The following is a 23,748-nucleotide window of genomic DNA, read 5'->3' on the forward strand; positions in this document are numbered from 1 at the left end:
AAATAGATAAACTCAAATAAAAGGGGAAAAAGCTTATCTTATTTCGTGGCTCTTAGGCCCTATATATAGGATTACAAGTTGTAGAAATCCAAAGAAGAATGTGCTAAAAACAAGACATGGAAACTAGAAATGAAGACTTTGACTAAAGACCGAAATTAATGATTTTTGTTGAATTCTTTTTCCCATGCACGACCAAGACTTCCTTGCTGACTCCCTCTTGGCATTCTTGATGAGAATTGGCTTGAAATGGACTGAGGAAAGGTCTGATCGAATTTGGTGTAAAACCGACCCAAATTGAATTTGTTATGAATTTTTCTTTGGGCTAAAAAATGCTCATTTCGCCCAGAAACTAAACCAGCTCCATCTTCAGTGTCACTTAGCTCATTCAGCTCCAAGCTAGTATCACTTAGCTCATCTAGCTCATCTAGCTCATCTACTTTCACTTCAGCTGGTTTCAGCTCAAGCATACTCTCTTCAGCTGGTTCCAGCTCGTCCTCAGTCTCATCAGCTGGTTTTAGATCAGTATCCTCACCATTAATCCATCATGGTTTGTCTTTTGTTGAAGAATCATCTGGCTCAGCCATGGTCGCATCATCCTGGCCCGGGTCTATGATCCGAGGCGCATCAAGAATTCTACCATTCAAACTAAATTAATAACCCAAACTCTATCATAAATCGAGAATATGAAACCATCTAACCAAACTAAATTTGTCATCCTTCAACGGAAGCCAAAAACAGTATACAACAATTCAAAAAGATGTCTACATATCAACAATGATGTCTACCTTAAAGTAGACTGACTGGAAGCAGAAAATGGATTAGAGAAGAAACTAATAGGTTAGTTAACAAACTAAGACAGAGGTTACAGGAATATAAGTCAACTAGTTAGGTTATTAGTTAAACGAGAGAAGACATAGAGAGATGAAGTACCGTTCGTTCCCTGGAAAGATGAAACACAGTTTGTTCGCTCGCTAGAGTAGAAGCCGTGAGACTGACAGGAAGCAGAGATTTGGACGATAAGCACCGTTCGCTAGAAGTCGCCGGCTCAGATCTGAAAAAGAAAAAGGTAAAGGTGGTTACTTTTAGCAACGGAGCGGACGAAGCCGAAGACAAGCCGGAGACATTTAACTTACCAGAGCGACGGAGTGGACAACGACTAGTTTAAGCGGCGGAAACGGTGTGGCTAGAGTTCGCCGGAAATCTCCCCGAAAATTGCATGAGAGAGAGAACGGCGGGGATTAGGGTTTTTTTACCCCAAAAAGCTTAACAAATCGTATTTATATTCTCGGTAACTTTTCTGGTTAGGTTAAAAGAGGTTTGGTTTAAATTTGATTTGGTTAATATTATATTGGTTAAATCCGGTTAGGTTAAATTTGATGTGTGGACTTCTTTGTAAGTCTACAACGATTTTTTTCTTTCCCTTTATTATTTGCGAAAATAAAAAAAAATAACTTACTAAATTTGTTTATTTATTTTTAATATTTATAATATATGATTTAACATTCTTATTCATAAATATGTAAATTTAATTTAAAATAGATTTTATGTAAACACCAATAAAATAGACTGAAAAGGACGTCTCCAGCTAATTAGACTTTTTTGTAGGTCTACGAAACCCTAAACCACAAATCTCAAACCCTAAATGTTTTGCTTGATAATCAAAAAGTCTCAATTATACAAAATATAAACTACTAAACATTAATATGCAGATTTAAGTTAATAAAACAAAAAAAAAACAAAATCTAAAATCTAACCCTATGAAATCAACCACTAAAAGACATAACATGTTAGAACCTTTTGTTTCTAAACTATGAACATTGTCTACCATATGATAACCAAATTAGTATATATTCTTGAAAATTGTTCAATTATATGAAATTTTAATCTATTTAGTTCATATTATCCATTATATTGATGATTAGTTAAAAATATCACTATAATTATTTTTATACATTTTCAAAATTAAATTTTTTTGATCAAATTAGAGTGTAGACTACAAACTAAGTCTGTAAGGTAGACTTTTTAGAAAGTCTAAACATTTGTAGAATTCGTTTTTTACGTGTAGACTTCCAAAGGATGGAAACGTAAAATACATTTCTGTTTTTTTGTTTGGTCATAAGGGTTAAATAGTACTTTCACTACCCCTTTAAGTTGGTTTTGCATTTGACTGAAAGTGGGGTACAATTTTAGGTTTGACTTTAATATTTGGGTTGGTGTTAGTAAATGTTCCCCAAAAAAAAAAAGAAAATTCGAGAAAACCCTAATCGCAAACATCCAATGGATTCAGCAACAAGCACCATACATCACCTCCCAGAGTCGATACTGACGGAGATTCTGGCGAGGTTACCCTTAAGAAGCTTCTCTAGATTGAAAACCGTTAGCAAAACAGTGAAAGCAACACTCGAATCAGTGTATTTCAGACGTCTCTTTGTGTCTCTACATAAGAACTCCTCTTCCTCTTGGTCGTTAGGTTCACGCGAAGGAGATGAACTGATAGGGTTCCATGGATGCAAAACATGGGATCTTCCAAAGTCTCTAGGTCCGTTCATCTCACTGCCTCTTGGTTTTGAGTTTAAGGCTTCTTCCAATGGATTGGTTTTGATCGAAAGATATGGTTGTGGTTACTCCTATGTGGGCAATCCAGTTTTACAACAGTGGGTCAAGATCCCTCAGCTTCCATGTGGTTATTGTGGTGTGCTTGGTCTGGTGACTCGCGTGGACGAGAACGGAGTCGTTTTGGGTTTCAAGTGGTTAGGATAGCTTCGTGTGTAATGAGGAATGGTCATGCCTCCTATACCTTGAATATGTTTGTGTATTCCTCTGAGACAGGGATTTGGACTTCCTAGATTCTTCAATGCCCTCATCTAATCACCAAACTCGGTGCTAGGGCTAAGAATCTGAATGGTACTATTTATTTTGTCATTCTCCATGTACCTGGAGTAGTCTTAGCTCACGATTTCTATTCCGATTCTGATCAATTCATGGTTGTACATTTACCGGAGCATTCCAATCACAACAACGACGGTGGGGTCAACGGTGTGGTCAACGGAGCCTTGACTACATCCGGAGGGTTCGTCATGTATATGAAATCATTAGTTCAAAAGAGAGGAACTGTTTTGAAGGTTTGGAGATTGAACCACGATCAATCTTGGCAACTCTTGTGTGAGATTAATGGTCTGTCGATTAGTGGTAGTTTTGTACCCATAGCGATGCATATCGTCTATCTGTGGCACCAAGAGAGTCCTCATCATCTGGTATCATGTAACTTGCGGACGGAAACACTCATCGATCCAGCTAGAGAATATCATGGAGATTTTTATATGAACCAGTCTGGTTCTGAGGAGTATATGGATGAGATAGGGAGATTAAGAGCATCAGATAGGGACTATACAATTTTAATCGGGTTATTTCAATCCGTGCTCCCACGGTGGATGGAATCGGTGCCTCGTCCTCCCCAAGTTGAAATGATAGATACAACTTCACTACCTTCTTACGTTGCATGCTGCTTAATTGAACAAGACGAATAAAGGCAACGGTATTGTCATTTAAATTCAGTGATTTCAGTATATGGTGTTTGAGATTTTCTCCTCTTGACTTTGGGTTTATTTATATAGCCATGGCTCATGTCTTAACACATGTCTTCGGTTTTATTTTGTGTTTAGTTTCTTGTTTCTGACAAGAGTATTATCATGTATACAGTTCTCATCAAACCAAGTTGAAATGTGTGTTACAAATGAAACCAAAACCACTATCGGTTTATTCATCGCAGATATCTACTATGTGAAAAGTCTTTAGTAAAGTTTATACAGTAGTAGATAGATCAATAAACTTCTAAATCCTCTAACCATGGCCAACCACGCCTCCCTTCAACAAATCTCTTTCAAAAATACTCATTAGACATTGCTTAAATCTTTTATTTTATAAAATAGCAATGTCGAGAAAACCGGAGGCACCGAGCGACCCGATGGAGTTAGCTACTGCACGGTCGACCATTTTATAAAATAACCATGGTTACAATTTAATGACCTCCTCAGCAATGACCAGAAAACCGGAGGCACCGAGCAACCCGAGGGATCCTTCTCAGATATGCGAACGTTTTTTGCTGAGGGAGACCTTTTGGACCTACAACATACTGGGGGACGACTCCCTGTCATGGATATGGAAAAAGGGAGATCATTTGGTTCGGTGCAGCAGCTAAAACATGGATGAAAATCTAATATACATTTAGCTTCACGATAAGAGGAAACTACAGAAAATGAGCAAATCACCTTTGTTACGTACGTCAACATTACTATTTTTTTTTCACTGTAGACATACCCTTTCATTTATAACTTTGAACGAAGGTTCAAGCACCACAGACTACAAGTCATATACTAATTAGTCTGAAGAATCGGTTAGATGAATCAAGTTTCATATTGATAACAGTGAAAATAATTAAATAAGTTAGATATAATTGATTTATCACCGTTGGTTTTAAATTAAAAATGATGGTACCCAAATTTGTTGACAAAAAAAAAGAAAAAATGGTACCCAAATTTCACAACCATCTTTCTATTCCCATTGTCGTGTACATGTGGACATTTCTGTATCATCCAATTATCCGGTTATATTGGTTTCTTCTTGAGTGGATAATACCATTTCTCGAAACGGTACGGTTCATTTAACAAATTAAATCGTTGGAGAGGCCAAACTGTGCACTTCAACACACGTGCCATCACTTCAACACGTGTCACACACTTAGGTTGCCAGCTTCTGCTGTCGGATCCATAAGCTGCGACGTATTAGAGAACCGACCTCTTAAATACCCACTGCAAAAAGAGAGGAAAAGGCATCTCGATTGAATTGAAATATCTTCATAGCAAACAAATCTCAAATATACGAATTGGAAAGAAAACTCTTTTGTTTGTTGATTTCATGAAAATGGCGCCCATGCAACTAACCAGAGCCACTCTCTTTGGCCTATCAAAGGCTTTGCCTATAGCACGATCTCCCGCAACTCTCACTGCTTCGACCAGGAAAGTCTCTCGCGTCTGCTGCGCCTCCTCTGTTAGCCACTCCGAGGTTACTTGCACAACTTTGCTTTCAGTTTTTTTGTAGATACACATATGATTGCTACGACAAAAGAGTAATTTAGCATTCAAGATTATGTTAAGAGATTTGATTCAGAGAAAGCTGGTTGCGAGAGTGTGCGAGACATCCTTTTGAAACCGAGAGAGTATCTTTTATTTTAGTGCGAGTATATTTTTAAAAAAATATTTTGTTATGAAAAATTGACAGAAAGTCACAAAAAAATATCTTACATAAAAATATGCTTGAACATGCTTAGCTATAATAACATGTCACAGACTCATAGCTAGATATATTTGGATCGATTTTATGTGGTTTTTAGGTTAACGTGTTGTACAAGTTATTAACCACTGTCTGAAGTTATAACTGGTAGAAATTTAAGTTTATGTGTGTTTTTTCCAGGGACGAGATCCAGTAGGGAATGCCAGAGACTCGAAGGCAGATTTAGATTACGGTTCAAAAAAATGGAGGGAAGATACTGGAGAAAACTATGCACAAGCAGCTAAAGACAAAGCTAATGAAGGAGCGAGCAAAGCTGCTGATAAAGCTTACGAGACCAAAGCGAAGGCTAAAGACACAGCCTACGATGCAAAGGAGAAGGCTAAAGACACAGCCTATGAGGCAAAGGAGAAGGCTAAAGACACAGCCTATGATGCAAAGGAGAAGGCTAAAGAATACGCCGAACGGACTAAGGAAAAAGTAAATGAAGGGGCCTATAAGGCAGCTGATAAAGCAGAAGATACAAAAGAAAGAGCTAAGGAGAAAGCAGAAGGTTTTAAGGAGACCGTAAAGGGTAAGGCTGAGGAACTTGGAGAGAAGACCAAGGAGACGGTGAAAGGAGCTTGGGAGACTACAAAAAATGCTGCGACGACTGCCACTGAAGCTGTGGTTGGTCCTGAAGAGGATGCGGATAAGGCACGGGCTGATATCGATAAAGGCGTGGAAGATCTAACCAAAAAGGCAGAGAAAAAATCTGAGAAGGACCGCAAAGAGGATGAGTTCATAACATTTAACTAATAAAAGAGAGAGGGAGATCTATATGTTGTGTTTGGTTGTTTTAAAGTGTTTTCTCTTTATGTATTACTCTGTTGTCAGCTTATTCTCTTGTTTTACGCTTCATCTTATGTATGTTAAGATGCATTAGTATATAAATAAGATAAATCTATGGTTTTGTCTTCATTTTTTAATAGGGCAGTTCCTGTATCAGTCTCAATTTCCACCAACATCATACTATGCTGTGGAGTTCTGTGCTTCCATGAATTTATTTGTTTCCACAATATGTTTTTGCTTTGTATCCAAGCTTGTTGACCGTTTCTACATTTTGACTTCTCATTTGAGCTCTAAACGAGAGCGAGTTCATAACCATCAGTAAGTAATCATCATTAAACAAATCAAAAATGATAAAGAGGGGAAAAAGAAATTTAGATGATTTTTGAGAACTTTAGCCCCTTTAAATATTACAAGAACCAACGCCCGGGTTATTCCGCAAGTTTTAAGTAAATATAAATTAATATACTATTTTATGTGAGTATGTATACATGTATAATATTACTGCATTGCAAAATAAAATAATTTATGATTTTTCAAACTATTTAAAATTAAACCATTGTTTTTAATATCTAAAATATATGTCAAATAGAAATAACCAAAAAAAATAATTAAGTTTTAGTTGTAATCCGATTTCTCATCTTTACCTATTTGAGTTGGCACTATATAAAACTGTTTGATTCATAAATTATTTAAATTATTTCTGGTTTTAGGATCAGTACTGAGTTTCCATTTTTATTTGTGGTTTTATAAATTGTATTTTTTTATCTGTCTGACTTTTCATTATACTCTCTCTGTTTTATATTAATTATCGTTTTGAAGTTAAAAGTTTATGTCATTATAAGTATCATTTTATATTTTCTATGTAGATATTTATTATTTTTAGTTTATTCATGTTCTCTTACTTTATTAATTATCAAATACAAACAAAATAGTATATTAATTAGGGATATAACAGAAAATTTAGTTATTTTTAATATGTGTGAGATAATCTTAAACGTCATTTAACAGATGGAGTATGATTTTAGAAAATCTATATGGATGTAATGCTCAACATCCGACAAATATATTAAATGTGGAAAGAAAATCAGTTGTATGTATGAAATATAGAACTATCATGATAATCATGTTTCATGGGGCGAAACGAATTCCAGATAAAAAAATCAAGATCATAATAATGTTCTACAACATTTATTTTTGTATGGTTTTTCCCCAATAGGTTCACTTTTTTTGCTTTTATTGTGCACATCATATAGCATCTACAGAGAGAACTCAAAGACATCTGTTTAAAAAAAAACCTTTTAGTAACTGAATGGAGGGGCATTTGTGACATCACAGGATGGCGAACACTCATGTACTTTTAATTTGTTAATTTAAAATTAGTAGGTGAAATTTTGTGCTTGAATTTGTATTTATTTTGTAAACATATTGATAATTATACTTATACCAGTTTTACTGAATATTTGTATAATTGTTTACGTTTTTCTTCTGTAAACTAAGAATATGACTTTATAGTTTTTGATTCTTTCAGTAAAAAGCTTTTGTTTTTATAAATTAGTTTTACAATATATGAAACCAAAAATAAGTGACACGATTAACACCACAAAGTTGATAATGTAATTTTTATGTTCTTTTCTTCTTATGTGTCGCGTCGTTAATGTACTACCAATGTTTTTTTTGTATTCTACTTTAAAAAAATCTTAAACGTTTTGAATAATATTTATGAAGTTCTTGAAAATGAATTTGTTAATAATGTTGAACCGAGTATAAATTTTCATGTGTTATTTACGTTATTTATCAAAAAAACAATATCGTACATAGTTAATTGAAAATATTTTTCTGACATTTATATATTTAAGGATTGTTCCTTGTTGTTCAATATATTTGTTCCGGATCAGACATATCCTAAGGGTACAAAATACTTTGGCGGATAAGCTTACACGCGGTGCGAGGAGTTCTCCTTCAGCTTTGCTTTATGTCGATTCAGTCCCACCGGTTTGGCTTGCTAGACCGGTTGGAGTTTCTAGTTAGTTTTTAGTTGATGTTGTCAAAAAAAAAACATAGTTGTTAATTTATGATAAATCAAATGTAACTATATAATTAATGTGAGAAATTAGATCACAATTATGTAGATTTTGGTTATAACATTAAATTTGGAAGTGTAGAACTACATATTACCTTAGAAAGTTAATACAATATTTTAAGCAAAAAAAAAAGAAGAAGTTAATACTCTCTATGTTTTATATTAAGTGTCATTTTAACATTTTTTTATTACAAAAAGAGTGTCATTTTAGAATTTCAATACAACTTTCAGTTTAATATTAATTACAAATGCATTAGTTTTATAAATAATTCTATTTGTCTAAAATACTATTGGTTGAATAGGTGTAACTAATAAGAACTTAAATGCATTTCAATTATTTTCTTAGTTTATATGAAAAATGTCAATGACATTCTTTATGAAACGGATGGAGTACAAAACATGCATTAAACTCTAACGTTTTGGTTGATAAATCATTGTTTATCTTTTTTTGTATTTTATCTCTCAGTTAATATAAAATGTGATATATTCAAATATTTTTATAGATTACTAAAATCATTTTCAATATATTTTCATAGATTTCTAGATTATTTGATCTCCATCATTTTGTGCTTTTTTTATGCGTACACATTGTTGAAAAAATGTTTTGTTATTTGTATGTTACTTATTAAAATTGTTTTTTACAAAACACATATTTATCTAGATATAAGATAATTTTATTTGTTTGTATTGATTGATATTTAGATTTAGAAAAGAAATCTAAGATATTAATTTGACATAATTGCTTTAATCTTTTATTAATATACATAACATATTATTTTTATGATTTTATTGGTTAGTTTTTGCCTATGTGGCATATACCAGAGAAACTAAATCAACTCCTAGTATATATAAGATTTTATCTTCACTACCCATTGGTTTTATTATTTTATTTATTTTTAATAATATTACTTTGATACTTTTATTATTATTTCCTTGCTTATTTCATGTAGTTTTAATATTTTAATTTGAATAGTCTTTTTATAAAAATGAATAACAGTTTATTATTAAAATAAATATATGTATTATTTTAGTTGATTGAAATTGTCCACTTAATTATTTCATTTTATAGAATTTATGTATAAATATATATGTCTTATTTTTTTAATTTAGATATATTTTGTTATGCTAATCTTTATTATTTCACTTTTTGTTTTGTTTTCTACTCAATTGTTTTTAGTATTCTAATCAGATGACCTGATCTATTTTTTATTTCTAAGGATTGAATTTTTGGGAATTTTTAGAATTACAAAATCATGTTTTATAATAAATTTAGTGGGTTTTTTTTTGTGAGAGTAGGAAAAATAATATTTGAAAATGGAAAGAAAAGGAAAGATCGTAGGTAAAGCCTAGGAGTTATCATTATAAAACTTTAACAATTCTAAGTCAAAATAAGTTACACAGATTAAATACATACCATACGACACTGCCAACAAATTAGAAGTAGATGAAAGTTGACCGTTTTCATATTTAAAGAATCAATAAATCCAAGTATTAATGATATTAAATTAATATACCTGACCGGTCACCGGTAAAATAGTAGTGTCGAGCTCGTCAATGATCACTAATATTCTGACTGAAACTGAATCAACATGAAGTAGTGCAGCTTCCTGATCTGAGTTAATGAGCTAATGTACATTCCATTCTTTTGATATGGACCTGCAGACACCTTGTTCTACAAAACCTGTCCAAACTCTGAAAGCAGCCGACTCTTCGCTCTGCTAGTTAGCAAGGATCTTGCTTCTTTTTCCATTGATGGCAAAATAAAATTATAAAGTGCATCATCCTGTATTGCTCATTCCAGAGTTGAGCATACTTACTGTACCAACACTTGGATAGTGTTCACTGCGTTCACTAATTAGCCTATTCATGCAATTTTCAGGCAGATTGAAGGTGACTTGAAGACGTTTCTTCTCTTCTGCTTTCTGGATGAGAAGCAATTTCACACACTCAAACTTTCTAAATGGCTTTTCACGTTACCACTAAACTCCAAAAACTGATGGAAAAAGTCTATTACTCCATCACCATGTTGAACTTGTTGAAACTACTGCATTCTCCATATAAATGCAACATACCTATTTTTTGACTGATTGCTCGCCATTTATCTCAACTGCAGCCTGACAAAGAAAAATAAGAAGTATCTCAGCCTTGATGCGAGGACAGTTCTTGTAGTACTAAATCCAGCTTAACAGTCTATAATATGAATTTGTTTGCAGAGTCATACCATATGCCGTGAACCCTGAAGAACAGCTTAAGGATTTTCCAACATTGCACACACAAAGTTCAATGCCTTCTCCTCTGGTGCCTCCTTTGTATCTTCAAGCTCATCAACCTTCAACTCAAGCAGCATTAGAATTGTCATCCATACAAAATACATACCAAAAGTATAAAAGCACACTGACCAGATTTTTAGGGACAATGCAACGCCCAATTGCTCAGCATTATACCCAAATTTTGTTTGCAACCTCCCTTAGCCCCGCTTAGCTGCATATGCTGTATTGTGATTTTCTCTAAGGCCTCTTGAACTGCCCTTCATAAATACATCCTACACCGGCAGGAGAATGCAAGTTGAACTTGGGATCCACATCATCAACTTTTCTTTATATTTCTGCCACTTTAAGAGACTTAATGAATTATGCAAAGAAGATATTGAATTAGGTTACGCTTAGGAACTGGTGTACAGCTCACTACCAGTTTTTTTGCTGACATACTTCTCTAAGCGCCATTTGGTGAAAAGAAACCTATGCTACAACTTGCAGCTAATGCATGAAAACATTCAGATTAAAAAAAAAAGAATTAACCAAGCATAAAAATATCTTTGTATCATGGGAACTCCAATATAGATGGAAAAAGACAAAACTTGTTCATAGACTCCTAACTAAAGCAAGATTTTTTTATGTAATATGATTCTTACTGGTTCATAGTTACAGCTATTTATAATAATTGGTAATAAAAAATCTCGAACCTTTTGGGACGAAACCGATTCCAAGACATCATCTTCGAAGATGCTGAAAACAATTAAAAGAGGAACCATGATTTGTAAACTATATAGCCCAAAGGTACATCTTTGAAGAATTGATCTAGAACCAAATTATCGAAACAAAAACCCAGAAGGTTATCTCTAAATTCTAAAATAATCTATACCTTTACATTTCAAGAAATTGCGTTTGGTAGAGGGCGGATATGGTGGGATGAAGAAGTGTTGGAGGAGGAGCCTTCATATCACCACAGCAAGAACTTCAACAGCTCCAAATGTTCTAGAACTACCAACAAACAGAGATTGAGTTTGTGAACGATTTCAAAACGCATCAGCATCTTGATCCAATCAAAAATCGCAAAATATAGAATAAAGGGAAATTTTCCGGTGGCTTTAAAAGATCCCATGGCCAAAGCTTTTATATTCTTTTGTGGGGTTATAGATTTTAGTTGGATGTAAAATTAGATGAAGAAACTTATATAGGAAGAGAAACAAAGAAGGTGAAACGAAATCACGAAGAACTGAATAGAAAACATAATTAAATGTTTTAAGAGTGGATTGATAATGGCGAATTGCATAACGTTGAAACGACGAAACGGTGAAAGCTAAGGCGAAGAGTCGGAAACGATTTGCGATGAGAGATGGGCTTGAAATGGTCCAATTCAAAGCCCACATGAATGGCCCGATTATAAGATGTATCGAATGAAGGATGAAATGACATGGCAATTTGAAACATTCTGATTGGATTATTGTTTCAGCTGACGTGGACAGCTTTAGAGGGTTTGATATCTTGCTCTTAGTATTGTTAGATTATGATTGGTTTTACTTTAGTATTTAATAAAATACATAAAATAAATTAAAATATAAATAATTTAGTTTGCAAACAATCTTAATTTAATTTGAATAAAGAAACCTAGTTTAAATAAAAGAACAACCATTACAATGTGGCGTGAACCTTCTCAAATAGTATATGTTCTTTCCATTTCCTTTGTTACAACTTATATCCCTCAAAGAGTGCTAAGAAACCTTTTGGTTATCAGTCTCTTTCTTTCGTGATACTCATTATTGCTCGCCAATTGTATCTATCTCGAAAATGGTCAATTATATACATAGATTTTCTGCTTTGACCAAAAAATAAAAACACATAGATTTTCTGCTATTAGTTAAGTTTATTTATTGTAAGTTTCTTGTATAGATTACTTATATGATACGTAAAAATATCTTGTTTTCTGACTTTTTTGTATTTTTGCAAAAACTCTTAAACATATCTTATATTCCCTCCTTTTTTAACAGATATCGTTCAAGATTTATACATACACTAAAAAAATATTTGACTATGTTTATTTTCTAAATAAAAACATCATTAATTATTTATCTAAATATAAACTAACCTATAGAAAAATAGTTTGCAGAATATAAGTAGTTATATAATATAAAAACTGATAAACTTCACATTGAAAACTCAAAAGATCATGTAATTTGAAACAAAAATTTCTCTAAAATATCACGTCGGAGGGAGATATCAATAACTCTTATGATGCACTAGTAAAACATGTATGAACACATATACTCACACACATTGCATTTTTTCCTAGTAAACCACAACTAAATCAATGTCTTATATATCTTAATAAATCACTAATAAATCCCTAGTAAAGTAAATTATTCAAGAGTTTTGTCGATTCCGAAAAATAGGGACTACATATTAATGTTTAACTACTTTTTTCTTCACATTTTGTACTTTCTTCAACCAAAGAATTTCAACATTTTTATATACTTAAAGATGACAAATCTTGTGAAGATTTTCTTATGGAAAAAATTATCTTCCTCACCAATGAAACTGCGCGTGAACTTACACGCTCACACATATTCTCTTTCATAATAAACACCTGCAAGTTACAGTTGCTTTGCCTTTAACTGCCATTATACTCTAAATGCCTCCTAGATCTTTTTAATGTTTATATGACTTAACTCATTTAATCATATCTTCATTATTCTCTAGTTTTCATATACATCCAAGAGTTAAGAGTAAGAGAGCCTTGGTTTTTGACAAAGCTTGGCCTAAGGTTTATTGTGTGAAGATAGATCTTCAGATTTTATTAATACACAATCTCTGAAACGTTTTTATCATAATCTCAGTCTCTTAAAAACAAAATGTATCACTTCTTCAGTTTCCACGCCCCAATAATCTATATAAGAACCCCTCCACAACTATACCAAAGAGCATAACAACAACAACACCAAAACTAAGAAGAGCTCTTGAGAGAAATGGATAACTCGAATGTGCTCGTTAGGGGAAACCATCAAGTGAATGAAGAGAAGCCTCCTCCGCGAGTGTGTCCAAGGTGTAGCTCAGACAACACCAAGTTCTGTTTCTACGACAACTATAGCGTGTCTCAACCTCGCTACAACTGCAGGAGCTGTCGCCGATTCTGGACTCATGATGGAGTTTTAAGGAACATACCAATTGGTGGAAGGGCCCGCAAAGTCAAGCATACAAGGATAGATCAGCCATCTGTTTCTCAGGTGGTTTCTGTTGTCGAACAGGTTAATAATCATCAACCTTTCTCACATGCTCAAGAAACCAACGAGTTTCTTGGAACTTTTGGTGGTTCTTCTTCTTCTGTTGCTGCTGTTGGGAACCATTTCAGTTATTCGACTGAAACTCATAGTGTGATGGTGCCTCCAATTCGAAGCATTCCACCAATGGCTCACTTTGATGGATCTTTTAACCAAGGTTATCACGGTGCTGGATTCAATGATTTGGTTGGTAATCCTTTGATGAACCAATCGTTTGGTGGACATGTTGGTAATTATAACAGTTACTTCGTGAATCAAGAGGATCCAAACATGCGAAACCAGAGCTTCAACAGCAGCATGAACATGAATCATAGTGCCAGCACTAGTGGAAGCAGAGAATATCCAGGCATTGACCACATGATCAACAACAACAACAACAACTATGTGTTTCGATCCTCCTATCATTTGGAGAAGCATGGTCCTTGAATCATCACGTTTTACCCGTTTTCTTTTAAGCTAATAATGTTTCAGCTTTTCGTTTCTTTTGTTGGGTCTTCTTATTTATGTTCTAAGAGTTTGCATCTTTGTATCAGGGATAAGTTACTTGTCCTGTCTTTATATAATATTACTAATTTATAATCACCAGTTTGTTGTGTGTTTCATAAGTTCATAACTGATGAGTCAGAGAGATATCTATGTGTTTCAAGTGTTTATGTATTTCTCTGTTTTAGCCTATTCTTTGTTTTAAATAGCGCCTAATCACATTATGTGAGAAGAGAGTTTGTATTTATTAAGTTAAATGACTTCCGACCTAAAACCAATGAGTGATAAATATAGTAGAACCTCTGTAAACTAATACTCGATAAATTAATAATCTCTATAAATTAATAAATTTTGTCGGTTCCGACTTGGGTCGGTTCAAAATTTGACACAAATCGATAAAATAATAAGATAATATTTTTTAGAAAATTCTATGTAAATACATGGTCCCATTAAAATTATAAATTAATAATTTATATGCATACATATTTTATGTAAGTAAGAATCTATTATTATATTGTTTGTTTTATATTCACAATAAAATTATCTTTATATTCTCTTAATATTTAATATATTTTTGATGTGATTTAATAATATTATATCTAAAAAACTACACTTAAGTTCTATGCAATATATATTATACTCCTTTTATTTCTGAATAAGTGTCACTAAGACAATTTTCACACAGAATAAGAAAGTTGTTGAAATATATGAAAATTATTATTATTAATTACACCTCTCTAGCCAATAGTATTTGTTATCAATGCAATTTGCAATTAGTTTTCAGCTGAAAGTAAGTATAATTTGCATTGAAATTGTAAAGTGACACTTTTTGTGTAACAAAAAAAAATGTTAGAATAACATTTATTATGAAACAGAGGGAGTATACACCAAATAATATAATAAAATTAATATAAATGTTAAATTTCAAAAAATAACAATTATTTTCTATACACTAAAATCAAAAAAAAAATTATCTTAGAATAAATATATCTTAAAATAAGAAATCTAAATAAGCTAATTTTTGTAAATTAATATCTCTATAAATTAATAAAATTTCAAAGTCCCAACATTATTAATTTATAGAGGTTTTACTGTAAATTGACACTATTTCTCTTATATATCTATATTATTAAAAGAGAAGTACCCATTTGAAAATGTTCTTACTTCATTAATTAAACTCCCTATTTTTTAACTTGTCTTTTTCAGTTGCATTTATGAAATATCCTAAAACAAATAAAATTGTCTAATTTATTACTTGTCTTTTCAGTTACATTAATGAAATATGCTTAAATGAATTTAAACTTCATATTTTATTGTTTGTCTTTTTCAATTACCTTAATGAAATATCCTTAAATAAATTTGGACATAAAGTCATTTAATCAACCAAAAAAACTCATGAGTTATCTTTACGTGCATAATTTTAATAATGGAGATTTTAAAATACGTGCATCATTAAAATGTTACCTAAAACATGCAACACTAATATATAACATGCATCAATAAAACTAGAATTTGACTCACACAATTGTACGGATATTATTTTCAGTTTATTAAATTTAAAAATAATTATTTATTCAAAAAATATTTAAGAAAGGCTATGTTTTTAAAAATTATATGGTATTATTTGCTCATAACTCATTTGTCATTTGCTAAATTGTTAGAAAGAAAATTTTAGCATAATATAATTCAGTTGTCATTTGCTAAATTTATGGTTTTTATTTATATTTTTAATTATTTAATTATAATATTTTCATTTTATATTTGAAAGATAAATGAATTTTCTTTCAAACAATATTTTTGTAAATGTATTTTTTTAAAAGCTAATCAATTTAAATTGTTATTATCATTGAATATACTTATTTTTGACATAATTTGAGTTTTCGTTTACATCAAAATTTATCATATTTTAGGATAATTTTAATTTAAAATGTAATTTTCATATTTTTCAAACAAATTCTAAAAATATTTTTTAAATATTTTGTTATAATTTTTTTAAAAAATATTGATTTACATTTCAAATAAAAAGGTAAAGATATTAAAAATATTCTAATTAAAATATGTAAAATTTAATATAGTTTTAAGGAAATGGTCAAAATAAAAAAATTACACATAAAAAAAATCATGATTTTTGTTAACTGGATGGATCATTATTTATATGATATCGCACACAAAAGAAAAATTTATGTTTTTACAATTATCTAATTAACTCTATATACTCATTTTTTAAAATATTTTTATATGATATCACACATTCGTAAAAAAAATAAATAGTTTAAGATGCAAAAAAAATATTTACTTAATGAATATAATATGAACGAATATTACAAATACATCATTTAATAAAATAAATAATTAAAAATTGAAAATTTATACCCGCGCTAGCGCGCGGATCAGGGTCTAGTATTACTTAATATCTTTCAAAACTTTCTATGTTAGATGTTTGTCTTTAATAAGCTTTTTCAAGACGATGATTCTTTGATCATCAATCATGAAATATTTCTATGTATAATATATTTTTTTTTGTCATCTACTTTATAGACTCATATGGACTCTGTGAACCAAACTGGGAGATCTTGATCCATGTGAACTACAAAAGACGTTTCTTTCCTAGCGCTACGGGCTAAGCTATCCGCCTGCTTGTTCTGCGTTCTTGGGACATAGATAATCTCTGCACAGGAAAAACTCTCCTTCAAGCTGTTTATATCTTCCAAATAACTTGCAAATGCTGGTCAATCCTCTGGTGTTGAAACCATCTTCACCAATTGAGAACAATCCGTTGCAAACGTAACCTGAAATTGTCGTAAGTTTTTCATACATTCCATTGCCCATAACAAAGCTTCCATTTCTGCATGAAGTGGAGAAAGGGACGCCCGGACATTCCTTGCACCCATCAAACCCACAAATCCCTCTAGAGTATTATACCATCATTGTCCTGAGAAAATATCATTGTCTTTCCAGGAACCATCCGTAAAACACCATCTTCCCGGGATTGACGGAAGAACCGTTGCACCAACCTGTTGAACTCTCTTTTCGTCAGTCAGAATTTGCGACTCAGCCCAAAGCTTTGATTTCGTATCAGCCAGTTTAAGGGTATCTAGCGAATCTACATCCATATTACTAAAGACATTATTATTTCTTCCCTTCCAAATATACCATAGTATCCATGCAAACTGATGATCCTCCATCTGTGGAAGCACTCTCCAAAAAAGAGGATCCATGTTCACAAAGAGGGAACTTGTCGGAAACATATTTGGATTTGTTGGAATCTTTGAAAGAGCCCATGTCTGAAGTGCAGGAGGGCATTCAAAAACCACATGGTTGATTGATTCCTCCTCCGCACCACATCTTGCACACACAATGTCTCCGGGTATCTCTCGCTTATGCAGATTTTTCTTGACTGCTATACACCCTGTCACCAATTGCCATAGGAAATGTTTAATCTTTGGTGGACACCGTATTTTCCAGCAATGTGCCTTCAAAATATCCACCGTAGGTCCAAACACTACTGGTGGTTTTTCCCTATCTGGATATATCCTTTCCACCTGATATCCAGATTTAACCGTGTATTTTCCATTATTTGTGAAATGCCATCCATCTTTGTCTGCCATCCGAGTCCTACTCAAAGGTATACTCTCTATTAATTTCACATCCTGTGGGTCCACCAAAGCCCGAATCGCCTGCGAATTCCATCTTCGCAAATGAGGATCAATAAGCGAATCCACTGTAAGGTCTGAGTAAAGATTGTGTTGATTTTTATTTGCTGGTCTCGGGCGAGTGGTTGGGAGCCAAGGATCATTCCATACAGATATGGAGGATCCTGTTCCCACCCTTTTGATTAGTTCTTTGCTTACCAGAGATCTAGCAGAAACAATACTCCGCCAACCATAAGACGAAGAGTATGAACGAATCGGTTCCAGGGGTGAAGCATTCCTGTAATACCGACCTTTAAAAACTCTAGAAAATAGAGTATCTGGCTTTTCTATCAGCCGCCATAATTGTTTGCCAAGCATTGCAGTGTTAAAGTCAGTGATATCTTTAAACCCTAAACCTCCATCTTCCTTACTTACACATACTTTGTCCCATGATTTCCAATGCGTTCCTCTTGTGCTACCGCTTGGGCTCCACCAAAACTGAGCTACCGCACTCGTCAATTTTTTTGCAGTAGCCTTGGGTAAACGATAGCGCGACATCACATGATTTGGCAAAGCCGTAATCACGGATTTGATGATCACCTCCTTTCCTCCTTTTGTAAAGAACTTAAAAGTCCAACCATTGACCCTATTATTTAATCGTTCCTGAACAAAGACAAAAACTTGTATCTTAGAACCTCCAAGACTCTCCGGTAATCCTAAGTATGTTCCCATTCCTCCCAAATTTTGAATGCCCAAAACATCCCTTAGCTCCTGTTTGACAGATTCTTCAATTTTGTGTCCAAATTGAATTGAAGACTTATCAAAGTTTATAAGTTGACCCGAAACTTTCTCATATTCCTTTAATATCCTTAGAATAGTATGACACTCCTCCTTTTGAGCTTTGCAGAAGAAGAGACTATCATCCGCAAAAAGCAGATGTGATATTGATGGGCATGCCCTGGCCACCTTTATTCCTGTTAATTGTTTCTCCCTCTCCGCCTTCTTAATATTTGATATCAGAGTCTCAGTACACAGAATGAATAAATAGGGAGATAAAGGATCTCCTTGTCGTAAGCCCCTCTGTGGTATAATAAGTCCTTTTGGTTGGCCATTCAAAAGAACCCGATATTGAACTGATGATATGCATTCCACCATTAGTTTAATCCAATGCTCATGGAACCCCATCTTTTGTAATAATGCCTTAATAAATGTCCATTCAACCCGATCATAAGCCTTACTCATATACGTTTTGACTGCCATATACTTGCCTTTACACGCCTCATTAGTCCGTAATCCATGAAACATTTCCTGTGCTATAAGGATATTATCAGAGATCAGTCGCCCTGCCACAAATGCCGATTGCGTTTCTGAAACTAGGGAAGGCAGCAATACCTTCAGCCGCTGAAACAAAACTTTCGAAATAATCTTATACCCTACATTACATAAGCTGATAGGTCGCAACTCCGTCATCCTTGTAGGTCTCTCCGTCTTTGGAATCATGCAAATATTAGTAATATTTAACCTTGAATTCATTTCTCCAAACACCAAAAAATCATTCACCATCTCCACCAAATCCCCTTTAATAATATGCCATGAATGTTGAAAAAACAGAGCTGTCATGCCATCCGGTCCTGGTGCCTTCTCAGGATGCATCATAAACAGAGCCTCTCTGACTTCCTCCTCTGTCGCTATGCTCAATAATCGTTGATTCATCTGTGGAGTTATACCCGGTGTTACCTCAGAGAGAAACGCATCAAACTCCGATGGAGAGGTAGTAGTAAATAAATCCTCAAAATATTCAACCGCCACTCTCTCTATTCCAATGTCCTCTGTAACCCAATTTCCTTCCCCGTCATGTAACCCAACTATCCTATTCCGGACCCTTCGTTGCTTAGTTAAAGCGTGATAGAATTTTGTATTGAGATCTCCAGATGAATACCACATATTTCTACTTTTCTGATGCCAATACTCTTCCTCATCCTTATATGCCTCTTGTAGCTTCCAGGACACCTCAATAATATCCTCTTGAGTTCTGGTATCATCTGTTTGTACCTCTTCCAACGCTCTCTGTAATTCCGATATTTTTTCCTTCCCATAAGGTGGATTATTTTTCCTCCATTTGGCTATCTCACGGCGACAGTTACTAATTTGTTCCACTATACCCGGTCTTATGTCTCCATTATTATCAGACCATCCCAGTGTGATTGATTCGATAAGACCTTCCTTACCAACCCATCTTTTATCGAATCGAAACTGGCCTTTCCTCTTGGGGACTTTATCTTCTAGATAAGCCACCACAGGACGATGATCCGATGCCACCATCCCTAGATATTATGTATAAGAGCAGGGAAAAAGCGTATGTCATTCTTCATTTGCTAACGCCCGATCTAACCGACATCTAACCATAACTGCCCCTTTGCCCTTACCCCTCCTTCCTTGCCATGACAACTTATTTCCTTTAGCCGGAAACTCAAGTAAACCACAATTCCTTATCATATTATTAAAAGGAACAAATGAACTCGCACTCCGTAACCCTCCCCCTTCCTTTTCATGATTTCCTGTAATCTCATTTAAATCACCAATAATAAACCAAGGTTCTGAACGTGAAATTCCATATCTGGTTAATCGTTCCCACACTTGTTCACGCAAGCCTTGCACTGGTTCTCCATACACAAACGTCATATAAACCATTTTCCCAAGAGCCACTGCTTCCACATCTATCATTCGGTTACTTGAATATAACACGTTAACCTGATACTCATTATTATAATAAAGCGCTAATCCACCACTTCTTCCAACCGGATCCACTGTGACCAAATTATCAAATCCGAAATGACCTTGAAATTTCTGGACAAACCCAAAATCTTGCTTTGTCTCCGATAAAAATAAAAAATCCGGTTTGTGTTTATGCCATATCTCCGTTAAATAACTTATCGTCCACTTACTTCCTACTCCTCGGCAATTCCAACTTAATATTCTCATTTAAAAAACTCTTTTAAGCTGGCGAAAGTGGGTGTAATGAAACCCTGAGTTCTCCCCAAAAGTGACCAAAGAAAAACCGTGTTGCCAATAAAATAACACTAGACCAATCAAATATATTTTCTTTAATTCTACTATCCAATACCACATTACATATTCCACATGAGAGCCAATAATGAGTTCCTCAAACTGTTGCCACTTTTCTAAGAGAACCATGACTCCCAGCACATAAGCGGACCACACATTTATATGCATTCTGATATCAATGCCGCTGATCCAGGGAACAAAATATGCCCTGATCCTTAAACCACTCCACCAAGCGAAAACCAAATACCTCCAGACCCAAGTGTCCCCCCTGGAATCTGATCTTGAAGAAACCATATCGCAACAAAAGTAGCAACAAGCAAAAACCCATTTATTCCCAACCAACCAAGAGACAACAATACATACCGAAGTCAAAAGCCTACTAAGATACCAAGAAACCACAACAAAATAATATAGATAAAACGTGTTATCATTGTCCCACCTGTGTCCATGAACCAATAACCCCAATTCAAAACAAATATAACTCCCTATATCCTTAGGTTCACCACCAGTTTCATGCATCAGTCCCTTCATCGAGTAGCCTACTACATCAGAGACAACCTCTATATTCACATACCACCAACAACATAAAGCACCATTTTTATTCCAAAAATTAAAAAATAACAACAACCACAATACGAAAAGACAAAACCACAGACCCTTAGCTGCAACTAAAACACAACTGCCCATAAGGCTAACCAATAAAAGGATCCAAATCAAAACTTTAAGATCAGAGCCAATACCATCAGAGATCTGCGATTTCGTGTTAATGATGATCGAAATCTGACCCAGATCGCTCATAATCCTGTCTTTCCTTAATATCCCGAGATTCCCTTCGCCCACAACCACCAAATCTGGAGACGATCTCCGATACCATTCACCATTATTGTCAACATAACCCTTGTCTCTTCCCGAACACTCCTCTTTACCAATACCAGGATCCCATCTTCGCAAAATCATTTTGAAAACCTAGATCGCCATTCGCGTCGCCATTCTCACATGTTTAACTTAAGCATGTATAATATTACAAAATTTACATAAAATTTATATATACTATTACAAAAATAAAAAAATATTAAATAAATTAATTTATATATATATATATTACTATTTTTGAAATAGTTATTAATAAATCTTACGGATCCGGATATCCGGACTAAAAAATTAAGATATCCGGATCCGGATTCAGCCCCTCCAGATATCCGGATTTTCGGATCGGATCGGATCCGGATCGAATCTCGGATCGAATCCGGATCTCGGATAAAAGTCTCAGGCCTAGCTATTGTATTACTCTGTTTTCAGTTATTCATCTACAATTTGCAAATATACAGTTTTGAGTTTTTGTTCTTCCGTTTAACTTTTCGAATGTTTTTTTTCATTACCTTGGAGGAAATTTTGATAAATCCCTTATAAAGTGATATATGGGAGATGTATCAAAATAGGTTACTCGATATATAAACCTTTTTTTTGGTTGTCAACTATATAATGTTTACTCTTATTGCTTAACTAATGTCTTTAAAAATCAACAGCTTTCCACACCATATGGAAAATGGAAGAAAGTAGAGAGCGAGGGGGACACAGCTATGATGATCCTGAGCGGTTTATTTTCAGTTTTGGATTGAGTGTTACAACTGTATTCCAAAGTTGTGGCTATATACACTGGACACATGTATTTGATTTAAAGACTCTATGTATATATTCGCTACTCAATTCTCCTTGCCACCTCTTGTTTTCAGTTTTACATTCCGGTTAGGCCAGGGACGACGAGTGAAGTAAGTTTGAGTAATTTCATGTAGTACAGAGAATGATAAGCAACGAAGCACCAGTGGTCTAGTGGTAGAATAGTACCCTGCCACGGTACAGACCCGGGTTCGATTCCCTGCTGGTGCATTTCCTTTGAGCTGTGAAGATAAATGGTTGATCCAAGGTTGGGTCCTTCGTTCTCATCTGATTTCCTTCCAGATGACATCGCCTCCATACTGAGCTCTTTTATTTTCTCCTCTTCGGTTCATAAAAATTGAATTTATTAAATGAATTTATTGACATCGCCTCCATACTGAGCTCTTTTATTTTCTCCTCTTCGGTTCATAAAAATTGAATTTATTAAATGAATTTATTAAAATCTCCATGTTCCACGAAGAACAAACAAAGCAATGAAACTCATAACAACGAATTTAACAACATCAAACCAACTGGAAGTTTTATGTGTGTTTCTCCAGGGAATAGATCATGTAGAGAAAGTCAAACTCGAGGGAAAATTTAGCTTACGGTTCAAAGAAATGGAGGGACTATGGCTGAAGCTGTGTTTTGTCCTGAAGAGGATGCGGGGAAAGCACGGGATGATAACGATAAAGGCGTAGAAGAGTTAATAAAATTGAACTAATGAGAGAAAGAGATCTATATGTATGTGTGTTTCCTTGTTTTCAAGTGTTTGATCTCTTCATGTATTGCTCTGTTCTTTAGCTGCGGTTAATCTCATGTATGTGTAGATGCATTGGTGTATAAATAAGATAAATCTATACTGTGGTTCAGTCTATAACCTCTTTTCTTACGGCAGTTCCGTCTATAATATTAATTTTAATATCAATCGCAATTTTGACCTGGTCTATTTGTAGTTGTTTTAACCACGAGGAGTTTAGCTTTGGACTCTAATCTTCCACTAGGCCCATAATCATCATTTGCTAATATCAATAACACGGCATAAAGCATTTTTCCCACCGAATTTTGAATTAAGAGCACAACACCATCTATGCATGTGCATAAACCACTAGTCTACTACGTTCGGTGTTACTACTATTTGTTGTTCGATGGTCATAAAA

At 33.9% G+C, this 23,748-nt stretch overlaps 2 protein-coding genes and 1 pseudogene across 2 annotated transcripts; all 3 read left to right on the forward strand.

Moving 5' to 3' along the window:
• Nucleotides 1–679: 679 nt before the first annotated feature.
• On the forward strand, nt 680–4,605 carry LOC125580672 (annotated as a pseudogene).
• A 197-nt stretch (nt 4,606–4,802) lies between these two features.
• On the forward strand, nt 4,803–6,242 carry LOC106388252 (late embryogenesis abundant protein 1). Its single transcript, XM_013828281.3, has 2 exons — nt 4,803–5,061; nt 5,470–6,242. Exons 1-2 carry the CDS (start codon nt 4,915–4,917, stop codon nt 6,082–6,084), a joined length of 762 nt encoding a protein of 253 aa, XP_013683735.1. The 5' UTR covers nt 4,803–4,914; the 3' UTR covers nt 6,085–6,242.
• A 4,247-nt stretch (nt 6,243–10,489) lies between these two features.
• On the forward strand, nt 10,490–14,351 carry LOC106386428 (dof zinc finger protein DOF4.4-like). The gene has a single exon (XM_048745572.1). The coding sequence runs from the start codon at nt 13,440–13,442 to the stop codon at nt 14,175–14,177; it is 738 nt and encodes a 245-aa protein (XP_048601529.1). The 5' UTR covers nt 10,490–13,439; the 3' UTR covers nt 14,178–14,351.
• The last annotated feature ends 9,397 nt before the right edge of the window (nt 14,352–23,748 follow it).

This window comes from Brassica napus, chromosome C1 (assembly GCF_020379485.1).
Source record: "Brassica napus cultivar Da-Ae chromosome C1, Da-Ae, whole genome shotgun sequence".
In the NCBI taxonomy this organism is placed as follows: Eukaryota; Viridiplantae; Streptophyta; class Magnoliopsida; order Brassicales; family Brassicaceae; genus Brassica; species Brassica napus.